This window comes from Benincasa hispida, chromosome 9 (genome assembly GCF_027475165.1).
Source record: "Benincasa hispida cultivar pf3 chromosome 9, pf3_genome.v1.1, whole genome shotgun sequence".
Taxonomy (NCBI): domain Eukaryota; kingdom Viridiplantae; phylum Streptophyta; class Magnoliopsida; order Cucurbitales; family Cucurbitaceae; genus Benincasa; species Benincasa hispida.
The window spans coordinates 23,288,365-23,310,737 of NC_143486.1; the positions used below are offsets into that span (position 1 = coordinate 23,288,365).

General features: G+C 30.4%; 2 protein-coding genes and 1 long non-coding RNA gene across 3 annotated transcripts; 2 read left to right on the forward strand and 1 right to left on the reverse strand.

Moving 5' to 3' along the window:
* The first annotated feature begins 3,110 nt into the window (after window positions 1-3,110).
* On the forward strand, window positions 3,111-7,564 carry LOC120069102 (E3 ubiquitin-protein ligase MIEL1-like). Its single transcript, XM_039020784.2, has 12 exons — window positions 3,111-3,391; window positions 3,476-3,563; window positions 3,680-3,736; window positions 3,848-3,880; window positions 3,977-4,054; window positions 4,194-4,237; window positions 4,336-4,376; window positions 5,542-5,624; window positions 5,705-5,796; window positions 6,003-6,072; window positions 7,006-7,044; window positions 7,150-7,564. Exons 1-12 carry the CDS (start codon window positions 3,318-3,320, stop codon window positions 7,258-7,260), a joined length of 810 nt encoding a protein of 269 aa, XP_038876712.1. The 5' UTR covers window positions 3,111-3,317; the 3' UTR covers window positions 7,261-7,564.
* A 1,373-nt stretch (window positions 7,565-8,937) lies between these two features.
* On the reverse strand, window positions 8,938-11,090 carry LOC120069104 (CASP-like protein 1E1). Its single transcript, XM_039020786.2, has 2 exons — window positions 10,598-11,090; window positions 8,938-9,373 (listed from the first exon to the last, which is right to left on the reverse strand). Exons 1-2 carry the CDS (start codon window positions 10,876-10,878, stop codon window positions 9,034-9,036), a joined length of 621 nt encoding a protein of 206 aa, XP_038876714.1. The 5' UTR covers window positions 10,879-11,090; the 3' UTR covers window positions 8,938-9,033.
* LOC150033694 (uncharacterized) lies at window positions 10,806-11,623 on the forward strand. The gene is made up of 2 exons (XR_016531903.1): window positions 10,806-10,946; window positions 11,169-11,623. It is a non-coding gene; the product is annotated as an uncharacterized LOC150033694 (long non-coding RNA).
* Window positions 11,624-22,373: the final 10,750 nt, after the last annotated feature.

Here is a 22,373-nt window from a genome sequence, read left to right on the forward strand (position 1 = left end):
AATGTTCATTTTAGTCCTTGTATTTTGTTCATTTTTGTTCTTAAATTTTTAAAAAATGATCATTTTAATCCCTTAAAATGAAGTAAAAATGAAAACGAAGAGATCAAAATGATCATTTTTTTAAGTTCAATGATCAAAATAAATTTTTTAAAGTAAAACCAAAATAAACTAAAATCAAAAGTACGATGACCAAATATTGTTCGTCTAGTGTTTGAGCCTTCCTTTTTTTTGTTTTGACACTTACCATGTTGGCACACACCCTTATATAAATAAAGGGAAGTGTAGGTTGGATTCCTCACATAAACAATAATTTTTCACATTGGTAGAAAAATAATAATAATAAAGAAAAAAAATATTTTTTTATCCCTAAATTTTGAAGAATAAATGTATTTAGTCCCCCACATTTTAAGGTGGTCGGAACCAACCATCAGCTTCTTCTTCTTAATTCTTGTTCTTAGTTTCTTTTCTTTTCCTCTTCATTAATAAAATTGTGATAATTTGAAGGAGTATTTGGAATTGGATTTTATATGCAAATTACTTCTTGTGAAAGGAAATTTTTATAAAAAAAATTTTAAAAAAATTTATATTTTATAGCAAAAAGTTCTAAATGTGTTTTGTATTTTTAGAACTTTTTCTATAAAGTGTAAATATTTTTAAATATTTTTTATATTTAAAAAGACTTTTTTGTGAATGATAAAAGTTTTTTATTAGCTTTTTTTACTATAGCTTTTTCTTTATCCGAATGCCTAAAATTAAGGTATGAAAATAAATTCTTCTTCTTAGTTTTTTATTAGCTTTTTGCCATGGTGGTGACAAAGTTATGGTATTTTCATACCTTAGTCACCTTCCAATATTAATAAATTGTAAAAAAAAAGTTCAAATATATATATTTACTCAACCATTAAATATTTATAACTAATCGATTTAGTATGGATCTAAGAAGATTCGGGTCTCTCAAATTTATGTTCTTTATATAATATATATAATATATATATATATATATATATATATAACAGGCATAACATCACAATCACTAGTTAGCCCAATAATATATTTGTCTTTCAATCCCTCCAAACTCAAGTTGATGGAGAATGAGAGAATAACGGAAAATGAAAAGGAGAGGAAAGAGAAAGAAGAGAGATAAGAAAAAATTAAAATATAGTTTTTGTCCAACACATCATGACACTTCAGTCAACTTTTTATCTAAATTTAATGATTTTTTTATATTGAAAAATGAATTAAATTGATCGATTTACATAGTGAGAAATTAAATATACTCATTCTTTAAAATTCGAGGTCCAAAATGATATTTTTCTTTAATAAAAAAAAAGTTAATCCAAAGTGAAATTTAAAAGTAAAAAGTTTATATTTGAAATTTTTAAGTAAGAATTGCGGAAAAAGGATAATACCCCACGACAATATTTTAACTTTTTATTTAGTATACTTCAACTTTTTTTTTTTCTTTTTTTAATTTCTCAATTCTCATTTTATCTTTTATAGTGGAAATACGAAAGGATAAAGTTTAAATTAATTTATGTTGCGTATCCAAAAAGGGAAAAAAAGGTTCATTTATTTTTCATAGTCAAACCCTTATTAATGGCAAAAGCTTAAAAGTTTACAATGACTCCTTGTAGTGATTATGATTTTATATGCTATTAAATATATGAAAAATATTTCTCAAAAAAATATATGAGAAATAAACTATCTATTATATATATAAAAAAAATAATAATAATCTTAGACAGTGACAGTACATCTTTACTTAGAACAATGTCATCTTATATTGATTTGGACTTCATAATCCACCTCCACCCATCATTTGATCAAATATATTTTATTTAATGGTATTAAAAAAAGTTAATACCATTAGATAAAATATAATTAAAATATTAAGACAGTGACAAATATAACAATTAGATCCAAAGTATTAGCATATATAATATAATGTAAAAAATTTATAAATATGAAAAAATTTAGATAGTCTATAAGTGATATATAATATCGTTAGTAAGAGTCTATCAATGATAGATCATATCGCCGATAAGAGTCTATCAGCGATGTGCTTATAGAAAGTCTATCGCTAATAGACTTTGTTATATTTATAATTTTTTTAAAAATGTTGTTATACACTTGATTATTATCCCTAAAAATGTTATCCATTGCAATTACACTAAAATATTATACAACTATATTTTATATAAAATATAGTAACTATATGTTTATCTTAATAAATTTTGTTAATATAATGGTATTAGATTTTCATTGATCTTTCTACATTTTCATGAATTCAACACCAAATTAAGGAATAAATCTTCATTTCAATTATTTCATTAAAACAATTCACGAAATAGAAAAAATAAACCAGAAAAACATAAAATATTTATTTATTGACTTCAATATTTTTTTATTGTTTTTTTTATATTTCTTTTATAAAAATATCCATTGACATCAATATTTTATCAATATTTTTATAAATGTGAGGCTTTGATATTTTCGTCTGACATTGTAAATATTGGCTAATCCATTCATCAACTTCATCCTACAATTGGGTTTTCCTCAACTTAAATCCTTATTTTCACACATCATTATCATAAACCAACAAAATTATAGACAAAATATACTATATTATTTATTCAGTTAAAATTAAAAAAGAAAAATAGTAACGATGTTTGTTTGTTTGTTTTTTTTGTTTTTTTTTTTTTACCAAAAACGATGTTTGTTAAGCTAATACTGAATTGGTAATTTAATTATATAAACTAAAGCAGATTTGTTTTTTTAAAAAATTATGTTCTTATTATTATTTCATTTATAATTTATTATAACATAATTATTAAAAAATTTATAGGATTTAGATGGCATCTAAAAGTCAATATCTTTCTCATTGATTATACTTAATATATATATATATATATATATATATATATACTCCCTGAAAATTTTAAATTAAAAGAAAAAGAAAGATGGAAAGAAAAAGGAACAAAATTATTTTTATAAATAATATAATATTGTAAAATTGAGAGGAAAACGAGGCACAACAAATGAATGTGAAAAATTATAATATTAAAACATATAAATAAAAGGAAATAAAATAACAAAATTAAAGAAAAATTAGAATTTCTTTTATTCGTGAATTTCTCTCCAAAATGTAACATCCAAAAAAGTAAAATCCACCAAATATCACTGTTTATTATGTGATTTGTTCTTTTAGGACAGGATTCTGTAATTACTTATAAGAATTATAATATATAACAAATTCCAGTTCTGTTCTCGTTTCTGAAACCAAGCAAAAAAATCTCGAAACAGGGAGACGGTCTCCAATGGAACAAGAAGACTTCCCTGTGGCTGTGCCTCAATCTGCCATGAGACAGGATTTCGGAAAATTGCAATACGGGTATCAATTTCTTTCCTCCTTCTTCTTCTTCCTCTTCATCTTCCTCGCTATCTTTACCAGCAACTTGTTTTCGATTTCAATTAGATGCGAGCATTACAGAAGACGATGCAAAATCCGAGCTCCATGCTGCGACCAAATCTTTACCTGTCGCCACTGCCACAACGACGCCATGGTTTTCCCTCCCTTCTCTTTATCTCTTTCCCTTGCGTGCGTGTGTTTGTGAAAGATGTATATTAGCAAGGGTTATGCAAATCTTGTTAAATTTTCTGAAACTTTCCTTGATTTTAGACCTCGCTGAGCAATCCGGAAGACCGCCACGAACTTGTTCGCCAGGACATTAGACAAGTCTGTTTGTACGCTGTTCTACTGATTTTTTTTTTTTTTTTTAATAGTATCATATCTTGTAAGGCATATCGTGATGGGATTTCATTAATTTTGTTGGAATTGATGGTTTAGGTGGTCTGCTTGATTTGCAACACAGAGCAAGAGGTTTGAGGGATTTCCTTTTTGGGCTTAATTTCAATTCATTCTGTTTATGTATTCTTGTTTCTGCTCTGTTAAGCGTTTGAATTTGGTATATTTTAGGTTGCTAAGGTTTGTCGCAAGTGTAATGTTAATATGGGAGAATACTTTTGCGACATCTGCAAATTCTATGATGATGATGTAGGAGAAGTTTCCATCAATCCCTTTCTTTCTTTGTTTGTTTAATTTCGCTTTCTTTAAGAACTAATTTTCATATCTTAGATGTGGAACCGAATGGTTTTTGTTACCTAGATACTGATAGATTTTGCTATGAATGCAGACCAAGAAGAAGCAGTTTCATTGTGATGCATGTGGTATCTGTAGGTTAGTGTGTGCATTTTTCCTGTTCTAATTCAAATATAAACTCAGCTTTCTGTGTTAAGTTTCTCAACATTAAGTGTTTGTTGTTATATGATTTTTAGGGTTGGTGGTCGTGAAAATTTCTTTCACTGTGAAAGATGTGGTATGTTACTCAACTCTCTTGATGGCTCGTTAGAAATTAGTATTGTGTTATCAACTTACTGTTTGAAGTAAATGTAGCAGAATAATATCTTTGGTTAATTGAGACTGAAACAAACTAGTAAAATGTGAACAATTCAACAAATAAACCATTCAGATGAATTAAAATCATATTGTCCATGCACGGCATGCAATTTGCATTAGATTTTTACTTGTGATATCTGCAGGGTTAGTGCAACTAATTCGTTGCTTTTACAACCCTTGTTTAGATTGTGTTGTTTCATGGGTATGGGTAGTAAATATCTAGGATTTAAATGTCTAAGATAATTAATAGATAATTAATGTATAGGAGTTAAATATCTATGTTTGTTTTACCAATTTTGTATATAGAAACTAAGATTAAATAATTACGTAATTGGATGTAGAAGAACAATCAATATAGTCAATCCATGGTGGCCACCTATGGATTTAATATCCTACGAGTTTTCTTAACACTCAAATGTTATAGGGTCAGGCGGATTGTCATGTGAGATTAGTCGAGGTGTGCATAAGCTTACCCAAACACTCATGGATTGATGGATACAAAAAAGAGAAAGAACAATCCATGTAGTCATGAATTAAATTTTGTGTTATTTAATGTATTGTTGTATTAATTAATTTTTTAATCAATTTAAATATAAATAAATGAAATTTTTACATTAAACATTAGTTGAAAGTAATATTGATAATTAAATCGTTTAATGTAATTACTAAAAATAATTAAATAAGTATAAATCAATTAGAATATTAATAATTAATATATATTAAATTGTTAGGAATCTAAGATAATATAAAATATTGATTGCATATGCATTAGTTGGAATTTATGAATTAGAAATAATATGTTTATATGTACTAATTAATTAAAATTAATTAGTAATGATGAATTGATATTAATTTATTAGTTAATTAGGTTGTATTGAAGGGTATTAGAAAACCCATGTCATATGGGTTCTAAAAATACCCTCTGTTTTAAAGGGTGAATTCTATAAAAAAAAATAAGGATATTAAACATTCATTTGAAAACCATGGCAAAACATGTGAAACAAACATGCCCTCGGTCCCTTAGGTTCTTTTTTCCCCTGTTTTTAATAGATAGGGAGTTTGACATTTTGCTTTTATGAGTACAGGATCTTGCTATTCCACTCCTTTGCGTGATAACCACACGTGTGTTGAGAACTCGATGAAAAGTTTTTGCCCCATCTGTTGTGAGGTTTGTACTTAAAATACATCCCTTCTCAGGGAGGTATAATCTAAAATGTTCTCTTCTAAGAAATTTACTGATGCTTGCAGTTTCTTTTTGACTCAATAAAAGACACAACTGTTATGCCTTGTGGTCACACAATACATTTGGAGTGCTTCAGCGAGATGCAATCAAAGAATCAGTAATCCAAACACTTACTTCAAATCCAGTTTCTGAATCTACTATTAAATATATTTCTATTAATTTTGAATCTGCATAATACAACTCTATTTTCTATTATATCCATTGCATTTTATTCTCAAACCAAACTGATTCTAAGTATCCTGTTTCGAGTTACTTCAATGTTTCCAGTTCTCTTGTTCTAATGTAGTGGTATCTGTCTCTCAGATACCGTTGTCCTATCTGCTTGAAAACAGTTGTGAACATGTCTGCAAGCTGGGCATTGCTGAAAATGGAGGTGTGTAACATCTTAGTTTAGGCATGATAAATGTCGTCTTAATTCTGAGAGAGGGGTTTCCCTAATTAGTGAACATGGTACATTGTACATTGCACATTGCACCCACTGTTCAACCTCCTGACTGATCTTTTGTTTCCTTCTGTCATTATGTATTATTACATGTATTGGGCTGATTCTTAGAAAATTGGTGGTTGCAGACTTACTATATTAATAGAATTCTTAGTGGAGTGATTGCATGTAGATACAGAGTTAAAAAATGAGTGTAAATTCAAGGCTTTAGTTATGTAATAAAGTTGAGTAGAGAGGAATATGGAGGCATTAACATGTATAATAAAGATGAAAGAAGAAGATAGCAGTCCATGAGAGTTAATATATGTTCTGCTGCAGACGAATACTCTATACATGACCTTATCCACTTGAATAAAATTTTCCGTTAATTTCTTTCCCTCATTTCCTATTTACCCATTACCTGTTATTAGTTGATATTTGATGGTAAAATCAATCTTATTGGATACTTACCCTTTTGAGTTACTAAGTGGTATTGAAGTATATTTGTGAATTGTGACATGTTTCTTCTGTCATATTCCAATCTTGAAATTCCCAATACCCTATTTGGTAATTATTTGGTTTTTGGTTTTTAGTTTTTGAAAATTAAGCCTATAAACATTACACTACTTTCATTTATTAGTTTCTATGTTTGGTTGTTTTTATTTTAAGTGTTTTAAAAAAACAAAGCCAAAATTTGGAGAAGGTAAAAAGTTTTCAAAAACTTGTTTTTGTTTTTGAAAATTGGCTTAAGTATTCAAATATTTAGATGGGAAGTTAAAAAACTATGAGTAAGAAATTGTGAGAAATGGAGCATAAGTTTCTTTCTTTACCTTAGATCTTTTGCAATATTGTCTTAAATTTGGAAATCGTTTCTATCTTATCTAGATCGAATGCACACCGATGCCTGAGGAGTACAGCCACGAGGTAGTTCCTTCTATACATGTTTCGAATACCACAAGCTAATTTGCTTTCTTCCAACACACTGCATGTTAGAATTCTTCTAACTTAACCAACTACTGTGTTAAGCAGGTGTCAATTCACTGCAACGACTGCAGCCATATAAGCAAAGTTCGTTTTCACATTTTGGGACACAAATGTAGTCAGTGCAATTCATTCAATACTTGGAGGACTTCTTCTTGAGGACGTCAATGAAAACTAAAGGTACCCTAGAAATATGGGGCTCTCTTAATCTCAACAATTAGGTTCTGTTGAACATTTGATCATTAAGAGATTTGAATCCATTTTGGAAGTCGCCCTGTTTTGTTCAGAGGTTGACTTTGATTGGTTTATACCTATGAATTCATACACATTAAGTTAAGTAGTGCAATCTTCTATAGGAAGTGTCATTTCTTTTTCCCATTATAACATTTAGCATTCATCTTGAATGTTTTTATATCATATTAGATACATTATACGAAGTGAATTTAACATGAATCTCAACAAATCCTTGTTTGAATACTTCAATTTCAAGTGTAATAAGAAATAGATAGATGAATGATAATTTCCATTAAAGAGGATATAGTTGAGGGGGCCAACCAATACACCATTTAGTTTGATATTAAATGATTTTGTTAGGTCTCTGGTTGTGAAAGTTTATGGTAAAAGGGTAAAGTAGGACAATGTGCTACCGATAATAAGTCGTGCCATACATGCCTAGTATATGAGGGGTACGTGAATAGTTGAAGGTTGTTATCATTTTGGTTGGGATGGTAATTGGTACGTTATCAACCAATCTTTGCTCAGATTGGCACTGTTTGGTTATAGTTTGTAGCAGGTGTTCTTCACCCAATTTTGTATTCTCATAAGGAAATAAATTCTTGATACCTACCAAGATTTCATGTGTGATTGGATGCAATTAAAGATGAGTAGGTTTTGAAGGGGAATCAAAACTAAACTTTGTTGGAATGATAATAATATTTTTAGTACATTGTTTATAAAACTTTTGTTGGATTGGAATTAAGATCTCTATTTTATTAGTGTTAAGAGAGATCAGATTAGATTTGGTGCAGGTTGTATGTGAACATGGGATTAAAACAGAGTTCCCACAATTAAAAATGAGATATTGATGATTGTTTAAAAAATAGGAACAAATTATATGGAAGTCTTCATTATTGAATCTTATTTTATTATTATCGAAATCTAATAGAATAGGTAAATGTCAAACAATTCATATATTGAAGTATAAATACACTCATGGCTAAATTTCATTTTTCTCTTTTATACCATTTTAACCTAAAACTATATCTAATAACCAATATACTAGTAAATCAATATATTTAGTGTGTTTTATCTTTTATAATTCAATGTTTTAAAAAATATGGTATAATGCAAATTAAAATCAAATATAGTCGAATGATTCTTCAAAATATATGTTTACTTTTATACCTTTTGAAATCATTCATGGGTTTGGAGTTGGTCTAATGATAAATAAAAGACGGGTTTAATAGAGGGCGTAGAAGGAATATGTTTAATCAATGGAATTACATACTTAGATTTAATATCCTACAAGTTTCTTTACCACCTAGATGTTGTAGGGTTAGGTGGTTGTCTCGTGAGATTAGTTGAGGTACGTGCGAGCACAATACTTTTATACTTTTTGAGCTTTTTTGCAACATGTTTTTTTTTAAAACAATGTGTGGGGTTGGGGGAAACGAATCCTTGACCTTGAGGTCAACAATGTAAAATTTACGACATTTGAACTATATTTATTTTGGCAATTTTTAATATGTTAGCATGAGCGTAGCACAAGTTGAAATGTTAGGTATATTTATTTTAACAGCAGTTAATGAAATGTACCAACCAGCCAAAAGGAGCATATTTACTTTTAAACCATATAATTTTTTTTTCACTCTAGGTTGAATCCAGATCCAGTAACTCCCTACCAACAAAACAAACACATTCAATCTCCTAATTTCAATTTTTGTAAAGATTCAGAATAGAAAGCACAACCAAACAAAGAAACATGACAGAACCAGCAATGGAGATAACAAGTGCAGCTGTGAAATGGTGACAGTAACCTTCGAAGAAACCACAGACTTTTATCCAATGCATATGCGAGTTCCCATCTCGACCGATGACTCCAATGGCTGCAGCTGCGCCATCAGCAGAGAACAACAGGCCCACCATGATCAGATCAAAGGATACAAGCAATAACGATCTCATTGGATCATCTTTGTAACCCCTGGTCGCCACCGAGTACACCAATGATACTGCAGCATATGCGCATGCTATACAATTCGACACGACAAAGTACCTAATTGAAAGAAAATTATGAGCCTTGACTACAAAAAGATCGAAAAGAGAAAAGAGAGCTAAATGACGTTCAATAACACAAACATATCTTGGTGTAGGCATTTGTAGAGGGTACTTCGAAGAAAATAATAAAGGCTCAACCATGAACCAAATCAAAGTGATAAGAAAACAATTTTGAAACATAAAAGGAATCATGTAACACAAAAGAATTTGTTCGAAATGACCATATATAAAATTTTAAACACTTTTTAAGCACTTAAAAAGTCATTCCAAACAGAACTATAATATGTAATGTTGTTGGTGGTCAACATGACTTTTCTACAAATGAAACAAGTACATAAATATAATTCTTAGGAGAAGGTCATGATGTAGAACTACAAAGCAGAAGGTAGCTCTAGACCATAAAACAAGTCGGTATAACATAACCAGTTACGTTGTAGGTATTTGAAGAGGGTATTTAGTAGGAAATTATAAAGCTCAATAAGGATTATGTCTATATAAGTATAGATCGGCAATCATTAGTGCGTACTCCTTTCTTTGAAATCGAAAGCTTAAATCTTCATACTCTATCTTTGTTGTATTAAAAAAAGTGAAAAGGCATTTCAAAACATAAAATAATGTGTTTTTGACATTTGTAGAGGGCATTTAGAAGGAAATAATAAAGACTCGACCATGAACTAATCGAAAGATAAAAGAAACCGTTTCAAAGGATTAAAGAAACTATATAACACATAGAGTCCATTTGGAATAATCATCAAGTATTTAAAACCCTTTTTTTTGCACTTCAAAAGTAATTCCGTACACACCTATAATATACAATCTTGTGGGTGGCCAACATGAGTTTTCTACTAACAAATCGAGTAGGTAAGTATCATTCTCAGGAGAATGCCATGATGCAAAACTTAGAACCAAACAACGCAGAAAGAAATTGAAGCAACTCCAAATCGTAAAAGAAATCGGATAACATAACATAACATTCAACCACAATTATGTCAACATAAGCATAGATCAGTAATAATTAGCATGTACTCCTTTTGAAGTCAAAGGTTAAAAAAAAGTTAGAAAACATATAAGTATTGTGTTTTAGCCCTTTGTAGAGGTTATTAAGGAAACAAAATGGGTAGAAACACTAAAAATTTCCATTGAGGCATTTCATCAAACACTTAGAAGGCATCTCCAAAAACAACTGAAACCATAAACAGAAAGAGGGAAAATGAAAGCTTACTTGAAAGCAGACATGTATTGCCACTTAGCAGAGGCAAAAAAATGGATGGGAGGCAAAGATTTGGTAAGAGTAATAGAGATAATCTTAGATTCATTATCAACACCAACAACAACAGCAGCAATTAAAGTAAAAGCAAGACCCAAAAATCTAACAACCCCATCAAAAGGCCATCTCAATCTTCTTTTAGCACTCTCAATAACTTTAACATGGCTTCTCACACCTTCATCATCAGCTGCATCCACGGCCATGGCTGCTGCTGCTGCTGCTGGTTTCTGCTGCATTCTTTCAGCAAGAAGAAATTACAAGAGCTTTTCAACATTTGGAGTGAACAAAAAGGGAATTCAAAGTGGTAATGTGTTGGTTAGAAAATCAGGGAGTTGGGGAAAATATTTACTCCTCATATTTAATTTCTCAGGATCTGAAATAAATGCTAACCAATGGGGTTTTTTTTTTTCAGAATTTTTTTTCGTCCTAGCATGTGGATTTAGTTTCCATTTGGTCCTTAATTTTCAAGATTTTATTCAAGTTGTCCTGTGTTTTATGGTGTGCTTCCATATACTACATCTGGCAGGAGCGTAATTGGCAGCTGCATGGAGGTCGACTGAGGTCGGTGTCTACTATGGTTCACCTTATGGTCTCTACGGTTCGTGTTCGTGCTGCTTCCTAGTAGGCTGACCTTCTTGGTATTATCCAGTGTGTTTACGGAGTTTTTTCTTTTTGAATTTCACATTGTTCTCTGTTTTGTTGTTGTCTCTAGTTTGTGGGGTTTTGGGTTCTTTTCTCTGCCTTTCTCTTGGGTGGTTTGCGATTGGGTGGTTTGCGAGTTTACGTTTATGTGTTGGTTTTGTTCTAGTCTTTATTTTGTTGGCTTTGTTTTGGTTTTGTTGTCCAGCTTGTGCTTTGTTGCCTTGATCCCGGGCTATGGGATCCTTGTTGTTGTATAATAATATCGTCTATTCTAAAAAAAATTAGTCTCTAGTTTTCAGGTATTACAAATTTAACCTTGAGATTTGAATTTTGTTTCAATTGGTTATTTCAAGATTTACATTTTTTAACTTTTATTTTTTATTAAATGCTCAAGTCATTAACATTAATGTCTATTCACTACAAGAAATCTGACTTCTCTCGATATCACAATTCGTCGAAAAAGTGTGGAAAACGCGTCGGGAGAGCCTCTCCCGACGAATAAAGGGTCGTCGGGAGTTTGGTTGGGAGAAACCCGTCGGGAGAGGAACTCCCGATGCACTTTAAATGGCGTCGGGAGTTCCCGAATTCCCGACGATTATTCTATGCGTCCGGAGTTCCAGAACTCCCGACGGTTTTATTTAATGCGTCAGGAGTTACAAGAACTCCCGACGCAGTAATATATGCATGGGGAGTTCATTCATTAGTTGAAAATTGTCTATCAAATATTTTTAATCTATCGTTTGTAATTTTTTAAAATTTGATCTAAATAACCTGTAAAACATAACAAACCAAATAAAGATTCACATAATTAAATAACGAAAGTGAAGTCCATATTATAACAAGTAAATAAAAAATTACAATATCCAAACGAAGTCGATACTAGAAGTTCATAAACATTTATATCACAAATACATAAAAGAAATAAAATCAAAACAACGTCTAGAACACGTTAGGAACACAACATCTTCAACAATTGTCCCAACTCATCTCCGAACAACATTCTACAATAAAACAAAAACATTCAAATGTTATATCGATAAACATCCACAACACGTTCAAACTTCAATACGGGTGGTAATGAAACTCTACCCACCCCCCACGACAAACATGTAACCTCCCGAACATCAAAAACACACAAAACAAGTAAACAATGACCAACACACATAAAACTCAAACTTTGTCGCCAAAATGGTTTAACCCAATCTCAACCCACCCCCAACAACACATTAAACTTCGTAAACATTCATAAACACACAAGAACTCCGAGTTCAAGGACAAGACAGGTGTAATGAAACTCTACCCACCCCCCACGACAATCATGGAACCTCCCGAACATCAAAAACACACAAAACGAGTAAACAATGACCAACACACATAAAAATTAACTTTGTCCCCAAAATGGTTTAACCCAATCTCAACCTCCCTCATCAATCTCAACCTCCCTCCACGATGACAAGAACTCCGAGTTCAAGGACAAGACGGGTGTAATGAAACTCTACTCACCCCCCTTGATAAACATGTAACCTCCCGAATATAAAAAACACACAAAACGAGTAAACAATGACCAACACACATAAAACTCAAACTTTGTCCCCAAAATGGTTTAACCCAATCTCAACCCACCCCCAACAACACATTAAACTTCGTAAACATTCATAAACACACAAAAACTCCGAGTTTAAGGACAAGACGGGTGTAATGAAACTCTACCCATCCCCACGAAAAACATGGAACCTCCCGAACATCAAAAACACATAAAACGAGTAAACAATGACCAACACACATAAAAATCAAACTTTGTCCTCAAAATGGCTTAACCCAATCTCAACCCACCCCTAACAACACATTAAACTTCGTAAACATTCATAAACACACAAGAACTCCGAGTTCAAGGACCAGACGGGTGTAATGAAACTCTACCCCCCCTCCCCCCGACAAACATGGAACCTCTCGAACATAAAAAAACATACAAAACGAGTAAACAATGATCAACACACATAAAACTCAAACTTTGTCCCCAAAATGGTTTAACTCAATCTCAACCCACCCCCAACAACACATTAAACTTCGTAAACATTCATAAACACACAAAAATCCGAGTTCAAGGACATGACGGGTGTAATGAAACTCTACCTACCCCCACGACAAACATGGAACCTCCCGAACATAAAAAACACACAAAATGAGTAAACAATGACCAACACACATAAAACTCAAACTTTGTCCCCAAAATGGTTCAAGTACAAGACGGGTATAATGAAACTCTACCCACCCCCCACGACAAACATGGAACCTCCCGAACATAAAAACACACACATAAAACTCAAACTTTGTCCCCAAAATGGTTTAACACAATCTCAATCCACCCCTAACAACACATTAAACTTCGTAAACATTCATTTTTAACCCATAATTTTCATTTTTGAAGGCAAAATAAACACATGTTTTGAGACTACTGTTTTTAATCATCTTTACAATATATTTTTAATCTATATTTTTTAAGTGCAACCCACTTATCAATGAAAATTTGTTATGTAACAATTTTTTTTAAAAAAATATTAAACTATTATTATTATTTACTATCCTATAAAAAAAGTGATGAATGAAGGCTCACATAATCCTTGCACTTTTTTATCTAATAGGTCCCTAAACCGTTTAAATTGTCTAACAACTTTCAAATGTTTTATTTAGTACGTCTCCAAACTTTCAATTTTGGTCTAATATAGGGCTTTCATCTATTCAACATCTTTTAAAGTTTACAAGCCTATTGGACACAAAATTTAAAGTTCAATTTTCTATTAGACACAAAGTTTAGTTTTATGTCTAGTAGATTCTTCAAACTCTTTTAAAATATTAAATGTGTTAGGGACCTCCAAATTGGAGGTTTAAAGATTTATTTTATATTTTAATATTTATAGATTTATTAGACACAAACATATAAGCATAAAAAATCATATACTAAACTTGTAATTTAACTTAGATATTCCTTCCTTCTAAAAATAGCACATGACATCTATGTACTAATTTTCTTTCTCCTTTCAAGGAAAGTTCGAAATGTTAAATCATGCATGCTTAGGCTCCAAATAACCAACATCATATCATTTTTTAGACATAAAGATAGTGTTGTAATCAACTTGAAACTTAAAAGAATGTAATAATGTTTATCTCTAACGAATTATGATATGTTCGTTATAAAATTACTCTATAGACTTTCAGAGAATTGTAAAACAAATATATGATGCAAAATTGACGATATCTTAACAAAAGCGACATGCACCGATATTGGATGATAAATATATGCATTAGTTAAAGTTTAAAATTTGTATCAAAGTTGATATTATTAAAATCTAGTGAAATTGACACAATCTTTCACATTGTCTTTTTTTATTAGTGGGTTAATTAATTGTAATATTTATCAAAGTTGAGGTCTAATATGATTAAATTGAAAGTCGAGAATAGAAATGGATACAAACATTTGAATGAGCATGATTTGTACAAAAATATGTGAAATAATGATTTAAATAAATATACAAGAAAAAATAAAATGAGAAGATTACCGGCGACGGCGGCGGGCAAATGATTGCAGCTGCTGACCGAAGGGAGGAGCGGCGGCGGCGGAAAAAGAGGGGAAAATGGGAGAGGGAGGGAGAGGAGTGGGGGGAGGGCGAACGGCGGCATCGGCGGTAAAAGAGGGGAAATGGGAGAGGGAGGGAGAAGAGTGGGGGGAGGGCGGCGAGGCGGCAGCAGCGGGGAAGGAAGGGAAAAATGGAGAGGGAGGGAGAGGAGAGGCGCGGGGAGGTGGCGGTGCGGGTTAAGGAAGAAATGGGAAAAAATGGAGAAGAAAGAATCTGGTTTAAACCATATCCCATCTCCCAACGCCGCCCGACGAGCGTCGGGAGAGCCATCGGGAGTTTCAAGGGAGCTCCCGACGGCTAAGCATGGCGTCGAGAGTTCCCGAAAAACTCCCGATGGGCCTTTACGGCATCGGGAGAGACCGTCTCACCCGACGACCAAACTCCCGACGCTCGATTTTGGCGTCGGGAGAACTCATTTTTCTTGTAGTGTATGAATTAATTTAAACTAATTAAGAAATTAAATTTTATTAGTGATGAAAAATAGTAAAACTTAATTAATTATAATTCTTTTGATTCTTTTAAATTAGTTAATAGAAAGGCGAAAATGAGTATTTAATGAAAATATTGAGGTTAAAAATGAAAATATTGAAAGCTAAGAAAACCCAATTGAAACAAAATTCAACTCTCAATGGTAAAATTGTAATATTTTAAAACTTAGGGACTAAATTGAAACCAAATTCAAACTTAAAGGATGGTAACATTTTGAAACACAAAGACAAATTAGAAACGAAACTCAAAACTTAGGGACCAAAAAGGTAATTTTTTTTCTTTTTTTTTAGTTAAATTATAGATTTAGTGTCTCAACTTTGATATTTTTAGAATTTATGATCTACTAGATACAAAATAAAAAGTTTGGGATTTCCATGTCAGAAATTCAAATTTATATCTAACATATCGATTAACTTTTAACGATTTTTAATTTGTCAGGGACCTATTAAATACATATGTAAAATTCAAAAAAGAAATTATTGGACACAAAATTGAAAATTTAAAAACATATTAGAGACTTTTATATGTTTTGGGATAAAATAAATGCATAGTCCTTAAAAGTTAAGGGACTAAACTCGTAAATTAACATGTTTTTTAAAAAAATAAATTTAGTTCTTAGTTAGCTCTAACATGTCTCTAAATCGATTGATCTTTCAACTTTCAGTTTATTACTAAACTTTTAAAGGTTTCTACTTTCGATTCAATGTTTAATAAATATATTCGATTCTCTTATCCCGTATATTATTAAAAATAATAATAATAATAATACTTAATAATATAAAATTATATGCACTTTGTAATAGTCTCTTCCAATAAGTTCTCTATCAACCCAACTAGGTGGAGTGTCGTGCAATTGCAAGGCATTTAATATTTTCTCCAATGAAAGAAATTTTCTAGTTTGAAACTATTTTGCATTTATTAAATTTCTTTAAATCCTCATTTATTACCTTACTTTATTTAATAATATATTGCCACGTCACAAAAAATAGTATTATTATTGGGATACTAAAGGTTTCTATATATTGATAATGTCACATGGAATTGATACTCACAATATTTAATTAATGAGCCAACTTGACGTAAATCAGCGAGTTAAAAATTATGTTTTTAATCCAGAGTTTAGTGATTCAAATTTTTAGTCAACATATATATGACTCAACGATATAAAACTTATGTTATTGATCTGAAAGTCGGAGATTTGATCCTTTCTTACCGAAAAAAAATTCTTTTAACTCTTCCTTGTTCTTAAACCCAAAAAAAATACATACTTTATTAGTGCACCTACTTTTCCTAAAACATTTCCACATGGCAATGCAATAATTTCCCCCCATAATCACAAGCATGTAAAAGAGGTATGGAATTCATCTTTGAAAAATTAATATAGCAGTCCCATAAGTAAAAGACTAATTAAGCAAAGACGTTAACTAAATATAATAATCATTTTAATCTGGATGTATATCTTAAATAAGCTATTTATTACTATTTCAAAAATTAATGATTTGACTCCAAATTTCGTAATTTTTTTTAAAGGTATTGAATTTCAATAAAGATGTTTGAACTTAAGAAGACAAGACATAAACAAAACCCAACCACGAGAAATATTAAAAAGAATATGGACAAAAACATAGAAAAACACACACGAAAAAGCTCACACAACTTCAAGAAACATGTTCCAAGCGAAGAGTCTCCATGAATTCCTTCAATAGAAGCTTCAAGCCACTTAGTATAACATAGTAGAACCTTATATCGGACAACCTGATCGAGTCACGAAGGGATTGGAGGATGCAAGAGGTAACTTCAAGGCTAATTTCGTAATTATCAAACTAAAAAAAAGTAGTACTTTTAAAGAAAATAAAATCTAACTTATATTAAAAGTTCACGATATGGCCAAAAATGATTTGTGATATTATGGGATCCATTGATATGAGTAAAACATTTTTATTCTAAATACTTCTTCCCCACCTACCCATATATCAAGTTTTTATTTTTTGTGCCTTAATTAATTAAATCTAATTTTTTTTATTAAAACTTCCTAATTACTATAGGGAATAAAATTACTTATTTGTATATTTTTCGTTAGGGAGAGAATTACTCCTTTCTCCTCATACTAAGAGAGAAAAAAAAAGTGTGATGTCTATCTAATTCGACTTTCGACAATGAATAGATTTAAGGTTTTAAATTTTTGGTTAAAAATCAATTTTAGTCTCTAGACTTTCATAAACGATTTAGTCTCTGTAAAGATTTAGTCCTTGAACTTTAGTATGTAACAATTTAGTCATTGTACTTTAAAATTTGTAATATTTTAGTTCCTATTGTAGAAATTGGTGTTAAGATTTAATAAAATTTCTTGCATAAATAAACCGATAAACTAATTAAAGACTCGATATTTTTATAAAATACAAAGTCTATATCATAAAATAATAACAATTTACATCAAATTTTGATAATTTTTTTATGCTAAATTTTACAAATTTGAAAGTACAAGTATTAAATTGTTACATACTAAAGTTCAAGGACTAACTAATAGTATAAGGATTGAATCGTTACAAACCAAAGTTTAGGGACTAAAGTGTTACTTTTATGAAAGTTTAGGAACCAAAAGTGTTTTTTAACTTAAATTTTTCTACATATAACAATAAAATAATAAAATTTTAACAAGTAACCATCTACTTCTTTTTGTGAAAAATATATATTAATATGATTTAATGAAATTTCTTATACATGTAAAATGATAAACTGATCAAGAGAATTAAATTTGTTTACAAACTATAAAGAGTAAGTCGTACTTCCCGTTACCTATTTGAGAGAGATTGGAACTCGGGGGGCAACCATGCATGGTACTTCTCGACCATGTCTCCGAGGGCATAGACCCACGTTATACTCTTTTCTTACGTAATAAAAAATGACTTTTAATTTTGATAAAATTTTTCATGATAGTAACCAAATTGTTACAAATCGTAAAGTATAGAAACTAAATCATTCATTATTAAAGTTAAGAAACTATATTGTAACAAATTTGAAAATACAAATACTAAAACGTTACCAATTAAAGTTCAAAGACTAAATTGCTTGACCAAAAAGCGTTTTTTTTTTAAATTTCTCTAACATATAATTCTTTATGAAAATCATGGTAGGCTATTACTTAGTGGTTAAAACTAAAATACACACCACCAACTACTTCCCTATTTTTCATTAACTATGGTTTGTCTTTTTATTAATAATGCATTTATTTAGACTTTAGGGTTTCCCACTGAATGGTGAAGACACATTAATGGAAGCTGCCATCAACATTCAACCAATTCCTTAGTGTTAGTCTTTCCTTCTCTTTTGGGACACAGTAAGTAGCAGGTAATGTCATTTAATGTTTTTCCCACCAACCTATTCTTTCCACTTATTCATTCCCTTCTTCTTGAGATTTTTATTTCTTTCTTTAATTTTAGTGGTTGTGGTTTATGAATATGTGTGGTGGATTATTTGGAACATGCCTTGGAGGGCATGGTGACATGACATCTATCATTTATTAAAGTTTTGTTTGATAACGATTTGATTTTTTTAAGAAAACATCTATACCATTATTTGTTAAATTTCAAAAATTAAAACAGAGTTTTTTTAAGCGAAATTGTCATAAATAACCCATTTTAAGTTTTATTTTTCAAAACCAACACGTTTTTTTTAAAAACCTCGTTAAACTAGTTTTTGTTGAACCATCTCGGTTGAGATCAACAATCGATATTTAGTTTAGAAAATTAACTTTTTCATTTTATATCTAAATTATCAATTGTTTTGGACCTTCTCGATGGAATCTCGACCGGGATGAGACCGAGCCACGTAATTCTCACAAATATTACATAATCTTTTTTATGTATTTCCAAAATTTAAAAATTACACTGCCAAAGATTAAATAAATTAGAAAAAAATGAAAAGATAATTGGTACATCCATTTAGATAATTGGTAAATCAATTTGAAAATTCACGTAAATATAAATTGATTTGCAAGATAATATAAGATTTTAGAAAGATTATTCGAGAAAATTTGAGAAGATAAGAGTTGGTATAAGATTTGAAAAGATTGCATAAATTTTAAAAAATTGTTTGGATCTTGGTGTTCATCCAGGCAACATAACATCAATATTTTATATATTTGGATTTTTTTGGTGAAATCCCAGATATGATTAACACCAAGATTCTATATATTTTAGTTTTCTCAAAGAAATCTTGCACAAATTAACACCGAGATTCTATTCTATATATTTCCAAAATCTTAAAAAATTTAAAAGTTACACTTTAATCATCTAAGTTCCATTTTGAAATCTATTTTTATAATTGGTAAATCCACTTGGAAATTTGAAAATTTGTATAATTATAGAAACATAAATTGGGTGAAATACATGAAAACTTACCTAAGACTGATATAAGATTTGATAAAGATAAGAGAAAATTTGAAAAGATATCAGATTTGGAAAGATTAAATAATATTTGAAAATTTTAGTAGAATCTTAGTTTAAATTTAATGAACTCTAATGAGAGAACCTTGAGCGGAAGCGGATCGACCAAATTTTATAATTTATTGAATACAAAGTTTTACAGTAAGCAAACAACTAGATATGCATGTAATATTATTACAGCATGCTTTACAAGAAAAGAGTTTCGAGAAACCTCACCTTTGAAGAACTTTTCTTCGCGTTTTTCCCTCGAACAATCACGGACAACTTGAAGACCTTCTTCAAGATAAGCCTCGAACCAAAACCGGACACTACCACAATAGAAACCTTAGTATTCTCGGGGTGAGAACCCAGAAGTTGTGGACTCTGACTATTTTGGTTAAAAGGGAAAACTTAAGGTGGAGAAGAAAGACCGAAAATTTTTCCCGAAAATTTTTCCACACAAAACTCAAAGACATAGAAAACTTCTATAACCTCTCAATCGTCCAACCAATTTAACTGTAGAAGAAAAAGAAAAATATTTTTTCTTTTTATTTTCCTTGCCATAAAAAATAACTACCCCACTAAATATAAATTTGATAACTAACTTATCATAATATATGTATATATATATATATATATATATATATATTATATGTTATATCAAATATAATATATAATTTATAGTTTTAATATTGTATCACATACAATATAAACTATAGTTTCTTTTCTCTATTATATGACATTTAATATAAATCATATTTATATTAAATTTAATAACTATGAATCCAATTCATGGAAAATATATTTGAATCTCATTCAAATATTTATTCCACCCATTAAGCAATAATGTATCAAATACAATTATATCATATATAATTGAAATAACTTAATTATATCATATATATAATTAAATCCCTCTATTAATTTGAACAAATCCTATTGAGCTACCAAAGAGACCTAATGGACCTCTAGCTTAAAGCTCCAACGATACATGAATAATTAATTAAACTCTTTAATTACATTATTCACCATCCGTTAACTGTTGGACACTCCATTAAAACCAACAGCTGCACTCTTCGCACTACAAATATATTTCTGCGTTCGCGGGATGTAACCAATCAACAATACAATGACTCTTCATAAATTTCTCGTATAGCTAGGCCAAATTACCATTTTGCCTCTGTAATTACATCTAACCCTACCACCAATCCCTTTAACGAACAATAGATCATAGTTCAACTATGACTAAACCCCTCTCGAGCCAGGAGAGAGTGTGGCGCTACATTGTGACCCAGGATTAGCCTTTAAGGGAGCAATTTATCTACTCACCCCCCTTGGGGAAGGAGTGAATTCCATCTTATGTAATTGTGTTCCCAGCTCCCTAATCAGACAAATCCCCAAAATGGTAGGCTTGTTAAGTCGGTGATCTAGCCACTCTCACCCATACAAATCAAAGGACTGACCTCATAGGCAGGAATTCACAACTCACTTAGGATTCAGGTCATGTTACCTATGGTCATTTGGTGAGATGTAAGTTTTTATTATGAACGACATATATAATGAGACTAAACATTTTGTTAAGTCGGTGATCTAGCCACTCTCACCCATACAAATCAAAGGACTGGCCTCATAGGCAGGAATTCACAACTCACTCAGGATTCAGGTCATGTTACCTATGGTCATTTGGTGAAATGTAAGTTTTTATTATGAACGACGTATATAATAAGACTAAACATTTCGTGATCTGGTCTTATACAAATTTCTTTGAATAGAATATTCCCACTCGCATGTCTAATACAAGAATGATCAGGATTAGATCATTTGTAGCACTTTACAACAATTGCAATACCTATAAAGCGGGTCATACTCGTAGTGTCACCACGATAAGATACCCAACCTTATCCATCTACTACAGACCATTTAGGTTATCACTTAAACGATCCACCCGTATGTCTCCACATACATGTTTAAGTTATAATGATAACTTCGGATGTTAGTTTATTGGTTTGTGGTTAATGCAACTAAAATATCATATATTTTATAAATGAATAAAACATCAAATATTTTATTAAATACATAAAGAGTTTGCCCAACAATATTTACAAACTATAGGATCCTACGAGATTTAGGCATCAACCCCAACATAATACTGTTCAAGATTTCAGATATAAGATGAACCAAGAAAAACTAATTTAACGAGTTTTCAAAAATTGTGATAATTTTGAAAAGTAAAACTTAAAATTATAATTTTTGACAAATTTTTTTTCAGTCTACTTTTTTATTTTTTAAAAAATAAGAAATTTATAAATGAACTAGTGTCTATAAGTTTAATTGTAATATCTCATACAATTTAACACTTAATTTTGATTGAATCTTAGTGTTAATTTTGTGCAAGATAATATCGAGATTTTTTATATCTCCCAAATCTTACATAAATTTTTGGCAAAATTTGATCTTTGGGTTGAAAATTTGGAAAAATTAGGTAAGATTAGATATAAAATTTGGAAAAATTGACAAAATTTCATGTTAACGGTTCGGGAT

Coding starts and splice junctions, on each gene's coding strand:
- LOC120069102 (XM_039020784.2), top strand. CDS start 3,318: ATGGAACAAGAAGACTTCCCTGTGGCTGTGCCTCAATCTGCCATGAGA. Junction 4,377..5,541: donor CTTTCACTGTGAAAGATGTG/GTATGTTACTCA, acceptor TTATGAGTACAG/GATCTTGCTATTCCACTCCT. Junction 5,625..5,704: donor TTTGCCCCATCTGTTGTGAG/GTTTGTACTTAA, acceptor TGATGCTTGCAG/TTTCTTTTTGACTCAATAAA.
- LOC120069104 (XM_039020786.2), bottom strand. CDS start 10,878: ATGCAGCAGAAACCAGCAGCAGCAGCAGCAGCCATGGCCGTGGATGCA. Junction 9,374..10,597: donor CAATACATGTCTGCTTTCAA/GTAAGCTTTCAT, acceptor TCTTTCAATTAG/GTACTTTGTCGTGTCGAATT.